Raw genomic sequence first — 12,011 nt, forward strand, 5'->3', positions numbered from 1 at the left:
ACTACCGTTACTGGTTTAGGGTGTCTATTGGTCATTTGCTCCTAGTTTGTAGGTCGACAGGCAACATTCATACGGTTAGCAATTTGGGTGTCGGGCGTGAATTCAGATTGCCCACCCGTCCTGGCCCGGCGTTTCAGTGGACTGCACACATTTGTTCCAACGCGCCAAATCCCCCGGTCGAGTGGCCTTGGGTTTTCAGTTTGAGCGATCCGAAAGTGACGGACGATTTACCGACCCATTTCTTCTATTGATGCCACTTTCGCGTCGATGCAGGTTAGAGCGACCTTGGACATCTATCTCGGTAATTATTTTTATTGGTTTTGTTTTATTATTTTGGTTTATTATGAAAATGTCATAAATTATTAATGAATAATTATTTTAGGATGACCTACGCATGAGATATGAGACAAGCATTCGTGTAAATGATGGTTTGCGCTCCTCGGTATTCGCCTACAGTGTTGAGAGAGAGAGACTTCTTTCCCAGGCTCATGTGGATTATGACGATTTGCAATGCCAGATTGATGAGTTACAGGCTCAGATTGATCGCACAAGGGTGAGCTCATCACAGCATGGACAGATGGAGAGTTCAGCACAAGGACAGTCGAGGAGGAGTTCACGGCAGAGGAGGCGTATGTAGGATAGTCTAGGAGGTTGTTGTATGATGATTATTATTATGTTGTGTGATTTAGAATTTTTCATTTGATCATGTTTTGATTATTATTTGTTGTGGATTATTATTATGTTGTGTGATTTAGAATTTACTTCATTTGATTTAGCAAATGAATTACATTTTTTATTCATAGAATGACAACTAATATATGATTGCAAAAACATAAAATAAAAATAAATAAATAAAATATAACTATTACATATCACCCTTTTATTGCATACTACTAGAGTTACTCTAATTATCTAATAAATAAATAAAAGATAACTAATACATGATTACAACAATCAATGTCGGTCACCCCTAATGCTCCATAGATGCTTGACAAGTTCGCTTTTAAGTCTATCATGCATAGTTTTTGATTGAACTCGTAGAGTCCCTTCAATGTAGTGTTCTCGAGTAGGTGGGATATGTGGTTGCCCTTCTGGATCAGGAATGTACCTCCTCATTTCATAATTTTTATTTTTAGCTCCGATTACCATATTGTGCAATATGATACATGCTCTCATAACAGTACCCATTGTCTCCACATGCCATAATTTGCAACCTTTCTTCAAAATACCAAATTTAGCTTGCAAAACCCCAAAGCTCTTTCAATATCTTTTCTTGCAGCTTCTTGCATCGTTGCGAACCACTTTGTCTTTAGAGCATTAGGGTTTGAAATTGTTTGTATAAATGCCGCATAGTCAGGATAGATACCATCAGCTAAATAATAACCCATATTATAGCTATGCTGATTTACATCAAAAGAAACAGGTGGAGAAGTACCATTGATCACGTGCTCAAATACCAGCGAGTTGTCCAACACGTTGATGTCATTGTGTGACCCTGGCATCCCAAAGAAAGAATGCCATATCCACAGGTCTTCGGTTGCAACAGCTTCGAGAATAACATATGGTTTTCCAGAACGACCATTGTAAGCACCTTGCCATCCAGTTGGACAATTATGCCATTCCCAATGCATACAATCAATGCTTCCCAACATACCCGGCCATCCACGTGTGGCAGATTGTGCAAGCAAGTGTTATGTATCTACAATATTTGGCCTTCGCAAGTAGACTAAACCGTACAATTTGATAATTACATCACAGAAATGCCTCAACGCCTGGTTTCCACTTTGCTCGGAAATGTATAATTGATCGTCAAGTTGATCAGACACCGTGCCATAACCAAGAATACGCAAAGCTGCAACCACCTTGACCAGAGGATCTATACCAGGTTTACCAGCATTATTAACTTTAGGCTGAAAAAACTTAAAATGAGTCTGAATATCGTTGAAGATGTGAAGAAATAAAGATTTTTTCATACGAAAGCGCCGTTTGAAATCCTCTTTCGGAAAGACAGGACGATCGACGAAGTAGTTGTTCTTCAAGATTTTCAAAGTCAGAGCATATTTTCTATGTTTAATTTTTCGACCCTTCTTTGAACCACCATGTGGTGCCTTCGGAGCATGTACTTGTGCTTGTGCAAGTACAGCCAAAGTGTGTTTCATAAGGGGCATGACGTTAACAAATTCTTCATCAAGACTATCTACCGAGTCTTCCGCTAGAGGAGATGAAGAAGAAGATGAAGATGAAGATGAAGATGAAGACTGAAGTGGTTCATGATCCATTTTTTCGCAATGTGTGTGTTGTTGGTTAAGGATTGATGTGAAATGGTTAAGTTGTTTGATACAAATGTTTGAGTTGAGTGTGTGTAAAATAAAGAAGGAGATGAGTGTAGATATAGAAGGTAGAAATCCGATCATTTTTGCCCGTTGTATGCCCGTTAGAGCACGCGACAATAGGAGTGGCGCGCGCCAGTAGTAGTGGCGCGCGACAATGGTAATGGCGCGGCTGTGTTGTGGTCAAAGTAAAAAAAGTGGCGCGACATTACTGGCACGCGACATTACTATTGTCGCCCAAGATCCAGATCCAAATTGCCAAATTTGTGAACAAGAATGCGAACAAGCAGGTGATGCGACCACGAATGCGACCACCTAGAGTTGGAATTCCGGGAAATTCCGATGCATTTCTTCAAATTTGAAGAATGCGACCACGAATGCGTCCACCTAGAGATGCTCTTACACCTTAATGCCTTGACTACACTGGGCAAAAACACAAATCGATGTCCGTCACACAACCATTTTCCTTCCTCTCCCACCAAATAAATGTTTGTCACACAATCTTTCTCCTTCCTAATTTTCTCCCTCTCACACAAAAATAATATTTGCAATATTGTAACCAGTTAAACTGCTTGTACGTATTTCATTGCAAACAATTGTTGACCTTCAATATATAACAACAAAATAAGAAGCAAGGGTGCATGCCTTAACATATATATATATAGGGGAGATCCTACCTGGTCCATTAATAGATCTATCACACACACACACACACACACATATATGTGTGTGTGTGTGTGTGTGTGTGACAGATCTATTAATATATATATATATATATATATATATATATATATGACAGATCTATTAATAGATGATGTTAGTACTTTGCGGTGTAAAGAATTGTGGTTTATTTCTTCGTTTTTGTACCGACTCAATTTCCTTACTCACGGCTCGTCGTTTGTTTAGTTAGAGTAGGGATTCGTTCCAACCTAAAGGTCTAGGATACATTACCAAGTTTTAGTTTGCTCTTTTAGGAAACTAATGAGTAAGGCTTTTATGCTAAATATTGATTTGTTTTACTCCCTACAGACACTTATCATGCAAGACACGAAAAAAATTTAACTTTGATATTTAACGAGGTACTTAAAGAGAGAGAAGTGGTATAGAATTATGCTACTCATATAAGGTCTCACTATATTCTCTTAGAATCAGATTACTACCATCTCAAATCCGTTTTGGGTTCATTATCAAACCCCAAACGGATTGAGAATCGACCTCTAGCGAGATGAACTCATCTTTAAGTCCATCTTACTAGTATGAGGAGTTGAACTGATATTTCATCTCTGAAATATCATCTTAACTCCTGGACTCATGAAACAGACTCCTGTCAATTAGAGGAATATGAGGTCAAATGTGAGTCTCGCGCACGACTATCCCAGATGTGAATTGAGTCTCGCACGCGAGTCATTCTCAACTTCCAGGCCTCAAGTTTGGCTGGACATTACCATTTTGGGGTAGGGTGCTACATGGGTCCTAAGTTCTAAGCTGTAAAACCCAAAATTATTTTTACATTATTTCATAACAATATTTAACATTTCGGAATTTGATATTTATTTCTGGGTCAACGGACTAGTAAATGTGGGCTTGACTTTTTGATAGAAAATAGAAAAGAGGGAAAACAAGTATTTTAAATTTTGAATTTTGTGTAGAGATTTTTAATAGTTGGAAAGTTTTTAAAAGAGATGTTAATATAAGGTATGTAATAAATATAATATTTTTAATAGAAAAATAATATTCTATATTAGGAATAGAAATATTTGGTAAAATAGGAAGTTTTTAAAATGTTAAACAGAATATAAATTCTTTAGAATGGAATAGTTTATCATACTTTAGGATTTTTAAGAAAAATAAGTTTTGCTTAGAACTAGACAAGTTAACTAAAAGAAATAATGGAGACACGGATCGTGTATCTTTTAGCTAGCTTGGGATTGGATTTTCTCGCGTAAATTTTCTATGTACTCTGTTTCGGCGATATGAGAGGTGAGTAGTTTAGTTTCTTCTATTTCACGTCTATACAAATATAACTTTACTGTCAAAGTTTTCCGCTCAGTTTTTGTTTTGTTTTTCCTCTGTCGTTATTTTTCTCATCTTGTTGAATTGATAAACTATTAAAGGTTAGCATATATTGTTTCGCTGAACTGGGAAACTCAAGTGAACTGTGGAACCTTATGGGCTATTAATGGCGGTGTGAGCCCAATAATCGTCTTTTTTTTTTTTTTTTTTTTTTTTTTTTAACTCTTTTGTTGTGGTTTGAACTTTTATTGTTGTGGTATGGTTGAATGATGTTTGGTTGTTGTTGTAAAGTGTTAGGTATGTGAACTTGATGTTTGGATGGCCTGTTAAAGGTTAGAGGCGTTAATGGCGTTGAGACGGTTTTGTGAGGAGTGAGGAGTTTGGGTTTTTGTTCATACCCAAAGGTTTGGTTTTTGATGGAGATCAAATCAGAACCGATTGGTGGTGGTTGGTGGTTAGCAGAGGTGCTGTTGGAGCTCCCAAGACTCGTTAATGGCGGCGCGATCAAGTTTTGGAGCAGTGAGGGTTTTAAGTTTTGATTGTATAGAAAGTTTGGGTTTTTCATGAGGGTTAAAACCGAATGGTTTGGAGTGTTGGCGAGTGGAGGTTTGTGGTGGTTAATCGGTGGAAGTGGTGAGGAAGAAGACGGAGGTGGTGGTGATACTGTTCCTATCTTAGTTGGTGATAGTTACAAATTTATGTAAACTAACTATCTATGCATAAACACAAATAATCAATCACATAAATAAGTGTTTTGATCAATATTCCTACTCTTAATTCATTATACAATATAGAGAGTCAAGATTTGTTCTACTCTTAATCTATCAAGACTAAATAGAATCCAATTAATCGAGCACAAAGAAACAATGGTGAGAGTAATGTTATGTTGAGAGATTTCTATTCTACGATTATACTATGGATTCAAATAAATCTAAATTAACTAAACTAATAAAAATAGGGTTTTGATGTAAGAGAAAATTATATAGAAAAGTAATCAATCCACATAATAACTAGTTTTCATGCAAGAATTGAATTATTCATTGAAAAGAGATCATATTTAGGTTTTCACGCAACGATTCAACCTAAAGCCTCATCCTTTATCATCCCTAGCAACAATCTACATATCTATAGTCATTATTACTATCATGTATGATTATTACAACTAAGTCTCTCGACTTAATTACAACAATCCCTAGTTTAATTTATTATATACTTATTTTGGAAGTCATACAATAAACTAAACTCATTGAAATACATACACAATGAAATAATTCTACTAAGCAATCTATTCCTCATTAGGTTTCATAATCACTCCCTCTAATGGAAGGGGGGGGTAGCTAAGTTTTGTTTTGCCTTAACCCTTTTTATATAGGAGAAGGTTAGGTTTACAATTTCGTGCATGGGCTTTTAAGTTAGGTTATGGACCCATAAATCAAGTCCAAAACCTAATTTGTTGAATACAAGACTTCTAATTCTGGTCGTGTTACTATAGCGCGAGTTTTCACCAACTTATACTGCTCTAATCTAGTCAAGGTCTAGACCATTAGAAAGAGCTTTTGAGCTGGTCATTTTGATATAAAATGGGCCCAAATCCGAGGTCTGAGCCCAAAGATACTGCCTTTTGAAGTTCTGTTTGACTTTTCTTCAGCTTTCTAATCCGATTTGACTTTCACTTAACAGCTTTGACTTGGGCTTTTTAAGGGTTTTTCTCCATGAAACTTGGGCTTTCTTCATAGAACTTTCATAGCAATCACTTTAGCTCCTTTTAGCGCCTAATTAGTAATGAATTTACATTTATTCAACTCCGAAGCATAAAATATTCAAAAGCACATAATTAGTGATAAACTTATTATATTATTAATAACATAATTGGCTAAATAGAAATACTATTAAAGGGTTTAAACTACAGTTTTGGGCTCTTATCAGTTGGGCCTTAGTTGGGCTTTGGGCCAAAGTTTTTAATTTTTGTTTCTTTGGGCCGAACCAATTAGTTGTTTTGGGCCAGTTTCTTTTGTTTTGTTTTTGGGCCGAACCAATTCGTTGTTTTGGGCCAGTTTCTATTCTTTTTGTGTTGGGCCGAAACCTATTAGTTATTCTTGGGCCGATTTTATGTTTTTATGTGGGATGGTCCATATGACTTGAATTGGATTAGGTTGGATAAATAGGTTGGTTTTAGACCGTTGGGCTTGGGTTTTTCCCTTGGTTTTGTTTTGGTTGATTGGGTTCGGACTATGGGTGGAAGTGTTTAAACACTGGTTTGGGTTAGGACCTATTTGGATGACCACCAATTTAGGATTGTTGATTGTTGGGCTTGACCTATTGACCAGTCAACCATTTAACTGTTGACTGTTGACTTTGTTTATTTTATATATATTAAATTTTATGGACTAATCCAATGGTAGCATGTTGTGGAAGTCTGTATAAACTGTTTTGTCATTATCTAAGAAAGATTTGACGTTGATATTGTATATTTTTGACACGTGATGAGATTGAGATTTTAAGAGACATGATATTCTTAAAACCCTATAAAAATGTTTTGCGGTACGTTTGGAGCAATTATGACATTATATGATATGTTGAGATAAAGATATTAAATGCAATATTTTTTGGAGAAATAAATGCAAACGCTCCATCATTATATCTGTGAGATGCTACTATGAGGTAGTATAATAGTTGTGGACATTTTCCAAGAAATTGTGGCTTAGTGCAATAATTTATTTGGCACGAGAAAGAATGAAAGTTGTTATGAGATGTATTGAGATATTTCTAAATATTATGACTTAGTACAATAATGTATTTGACATGCACATGATAAAGTGAAACGATTATAAGATATATACGTATGATACCTGAATAAATTACGTAACGAAAATCCTAGAACCTAGCTACCACAACTCATGTGATTGGCCCATGTGAAGGGCGAATGTGATATGATTGGCCCATGTGAAGGGTGTATGTGATATGATTGGCCCTTGTATAGGGTGTATGAGATGTTGATTGACCCATTTGTAGGGCAATCGTAGCCGAATAGTGGCTTGATTATCTCGTTCGCAAAATTAGAACGAAACGCGCGATATTTTATGTCGAATAGTGGCAGTACCCGTGTAATGACGTTCGTGTGGGGGTTACCTAGTATGCGATATCCCACTTAGGGTAATTACGCACGGAGTGGTTCATTACATGAGGGGAGACATGTGGATGTCCATGTTCGGCGTTGGGGAGCGATTGTGGTAGCCAGGGAAACTAGGTAAGACATAGAGACGACGTGATTCTAGAGACACTTGAAAAACTCTAAACAAAAATTGTGATGATATATCAAAGTGTACGTTAAATCTATAATAAATGATTTATTGTAAGTTATGTTGCATTCACAATGGTTTTGCAGAAGGGTAGGTTGAATTGATTATTTATACAGGTGTGACCCACTCTGTGGTTAGGCTTACACCATTGTAAGTATAGAGTAAGTTTTAGTTTTGTTATTTTATTATTAGATGCAGTTGATTTAGTACGGTCTGAAGCTAAGGAGCCTCAGTGAAGGAACTAAATGCCTTATTATTATTGAATTGGAAGCTAAGGCGCCTCAGTGGAGGAACTACCTGCCTTAATTGTTATAATTAAGAATGTTGTATTAGTCGTTGAAAGTTAAAGCGCCTTGGTGGAGGAACTAACTGCCTTATGGATTGTGTATATATATGTATAAGTATATGTTGTATTTTAGGGCTACTCATACCAGCATTGTTTATAATGCTGACCGACTTGCATGTTTGCTTATCAGGTGTGTTCATAAAATGAACCCAGTTGATAAGTCTTGACATGATTAGTGTTGAAGAAGGTTGATTGCTACTTGTGGTTCGCATTAGCGTCTCATTACAAGATATATTTTGTTTTCCTTTAAGGTGCAATAGATTTTCAATTGAGACAATGTTGTTTTGTATTTTCAGTTGTAATTATAATTAAAGAGTTGTTAAAAGGAAATTTGTAACGCAATCATATTTGTGAATTTTTGAAATATAGAGGACTTTTGTTTATTTAAATTTTTTATTAGTTTCAAATTATTGGAATAGTTAAACAGGTTATGGGTTTTTGGAAGTGGAGAGTGCATCACACCTCAAAAATCGAAGAGTCGGAAACAAATATTATTTTTCCGATTTTGTCGAAATTTGGGGTGTGACATAAGCAGTTAATCCTACTTCTAAGAAGCATATAAGAATCCTCACATGAGCCTCATTAACCCTTTACCTTGGAGGGTTTTAGCTCATGATCCTTGGATTAATGAAAGACTACAAGTTATATATGCTAATGAGATAGGGGAAAAAGAGAAGAAGAAAAGTAACACAATCTTTACCTAAAGGAATGTAAATGTTTATTCAAGAACTAGTGTGATGTTCCACCATTAAAATGTTAGAACAAAGCTTAAGCACTTAGAAAGAAAAAGCATGAAAAAAAATGAGAGAATGAAAAGTGAATTGTGGTCTAAGGTGTTAACCCCCAAATCAGCCCATATTTTTAGCTTTTTCTCTTTCCTCCCACGTGAATCACCTCCCACATTTATTACATTAATTACAATCCTATCTTCTCAAACCAAAACATGCCAAATTAAACACTATTTTGGATAACAATGCATTTAACCATATGCAAGGTGCATTTAACCAACATGTAAGGTGCCAATTTGTGCCAATAATTTGGCACTTTTGTCTTGACTTGCTCCATGATTGATGACTCATCTCTTCTTGTGGTCCGCAATGTGGGTCCATGTGTTGTGTCCATTGGTGGGCCCGAACGTCGATTTCTATAAATTCTGGCCTGAGATAGAGCTAGTCGTACTGATCATTTGGACAGCTTACTTGCCGAAACCGGAGTCTAAGTTCAAGAAATATGATCTCCAAAAGTTGGCGCTTTTCTTCCCCGTCTTTATTGAGCTTCACACAGCTGATTTGGAAGACTTCAGATATACATCGTTCCTGTGCTTTAACGCAGGTTTAACCCATATTTTTATGTCTACTGCGAAAACCTGCAAAAGTACAAAAATATAATTATTTTATGATTATTAAGCACATAATTAACCAAATTTCTATGTCTCTATAGGGTTTAATATTATAGATTTTGGTGCTTATCAATGGACCTGGTAGGGCCTACCTCCCCGCCCCTCAACTTTGGACCCAAAAAAAATTAGTAGTGTTATACGTTAATTCAAAAGGGGGGAAAAATGCCTAACTGTAATTCAGCAACCCGGCCACAAGCCCACAAGTACACTCCTCTCTCTCTCTTGATCGAGTCTGGACAGAGTCTCTCAGTCTCTCCTTCTCTCTCTGTCTTTCCACACTTCAGAACTCAGAACTTCTCAGAACCAACCAATATTAATTAACCATCGCATTGCACTCAGAACTTCAGAAGTCAAAACCAACCAATTTTCACTTCGGTACGTTCTCTCTTTCTCATTTCTTACTTATGTTTTATTATTTTCTTATGAACAAGTAATACAATTCCGTGGATATTTGTCGAAAAACACATTTTCAACTTTCTAATTGATTGATAACATACACATTTCGTCTATATTCGATTAACTTTTAAGGAATAAATAAACTTTTTTGTAGTGATATGTAATTGATTTTTGTGTAGATATGGAGAAATTCTCATAAGGAAGCTTATTCTTGATCAATCACTTGTGGCTGTGGTAGTAGAAGATACTCCCCCTAATCAATTGCAACCTACACTAAAGCGAAACCGTGTAGAGAATGATCATACAAATCTTTCTACCGATCCGGGGTTATGTCATCGAATTTCAGATTATCATCCTAATGAGCAAGAGTTTGTCTGTCGATCATATCTAATAAAGGGTCTTTTTCAACCCCGTGAGCACAAGTTATTAACACCTATATACAATAAACTACGAAGATTCAATGCTTCTTGGTTCAATGATGGTGGAGAGAGCATTTTCTGCTAATGAGCAAGAGTTTGTTCGTCATTAATCTTGCCTATTGCTACTGCCACTATGGAGAGAGCATTTTCTGCTATGCACATCATAAAAAACCGATTGCGCAACTGAATTGGAAATGGTTGGTTGAATGATTGTTTGATTACATACATTGAAAAAGACATTTTTTATTGTGTTGATGATGAAGCAATCCTTCGACACTTCCAAACGATGGGTTGCTCAGTTTCAGGGCATCCTTCAACTCGCCAAGGGCAATTGTGAAAATTATTATGTTATTGGAGGTATGTGAACTGATATTTTTTGCATTTATATTATTACTAAATAAACAATCTATATGCTCATTCTTGTTGATTGTGTTTTTTTTTAATGAAGTATTTATTATAGTCATTTTGTGGTGCCCTACTGGATGAATTTCCTTGCTCCGCAATGATATATATATATATATATATATCGGTTTGGCTAGGGTGACATCCTAACTGTGACATCCTTATTGTACATCCTATCAAAAAGTGCATTTCAACAATGAATTAGTGTATGATTTTTTCTAGATATAATCTACTCTTCATGGATTATATCTCTACAAAAAATTAGCTCAATCCAATATGTAAAACTTTGTCATCTGCCAGTGTTTAAGTTTGCAATTTTATCTAACGGTCTAGAAATAATTTTAAGTTTGACAAGGCTAGAAATATCGAATTGAGCTAATTTTTTGTAGAGATATAATCCATGAAGAGCAGATTATATCTAGAAAAAATCATACACTAATTCAATGTTGAAATGCACTTTTTGATAGGATGCACAATAAGGATGTCACAGTTAGGATGTCAGCCTGTCGAAATTCTTTTTTTCCACTAATTTGGTTTGTGTAAGCCTTCAAGCCAAGTAAAAATGGAGAGCATTTTTGTCACACCCAATTTCGATTGAATTCGAAAAAATTATATTTGTCCCCGACTTTCGATAGATATAATCCCAAAACCCATCAACGGTTTAAAATACGGATAATTAAAACCAATAAAAATTTTAACTTAAACAAAGTCCTCTTCATTATAAAACAATTTACAAATGAAAATGCAAATAATATTATCTCAACTGAAAATCTATATCACCTCAAGGGAAAACAAAACACAAACACGAGATGCAATGCTAACGCAAAACCACAAGCAAAGAACCAATCTTCTTCATCACTAAACCTGTCAAGACTTATCAACTATGTTCATTTAATGAACACACCCGATAAGCAAACATGCAAATCGGTCAGCATTATAAACAATGCTTTGGTGTGAGTAGCCCTAAAACAACATATACTTATACAAATATAAACACCATCCGTAGAATGTTAGTTCTCTACCGAATTTTAACTTTTCAACGACAAATACAACATCCTAAAGAATAATAATTAAGGCAGGTTTTTTAACTTAACTTCCCACTAACCACACAACAAACTATACACATGATAAATAAGGCATGTAGTTCCTCCATCGCTTTTTAGGTTCAACTAAACAAATAACCAACCAAACATATTATATATCGTTACCTCATTTCATGCTCAATCACAGAGAGGTCGTCTCTGCCCAAGTAATTAGTTTGACCCACCCTTTCTGCAAAACCATATATAATCATCTATCTATGTTACATCATTAACAAATATATGACCATAATTATATTAAATTAAGGTTTTCTAAAAATTTTATGTCCCTAAAAATCACGCGTCGACATATATGTCTTACCTTTAA

General features: G+C 35.6%; 1 protein-coding gene across 1 annotated transcript; it reads right to left on the reverse strand.

The window, feature by feature from the left end:
* Nucleotides 1-1,691: 1,691 nt before the first annotated feature.
* On the reverse strand, nucleotides 1,692-2,279 carry LOC147482821 (uncharacterized). The gene has a single exon (XM_086579432.1). It carries the CDS (start codon nucleotides 2,277-2,279, stop codon nucleotides 1,692-1,694), a length of 588 nt encoding a protein of 195 aa, XP_086435558.1.
* Nucleotides 2,280-12,011: the final 9,732 nt, after the last annotated feature.

This window comes from Coptis chinensis, chromosome 8, assembly GCF_015680905.1.
Source record: "Coptis chinensis isolate HL-2020 chromosome 8, ASM1568090v1, whole genome shotgun sequence".
NCBI classification, from domain to species: Eukaryota; Viridiplantae; Streptophyta; class Magnoliopsida; order Ranunculales; family Ranunculaceae; genus Coptis; species Coptis chinensis.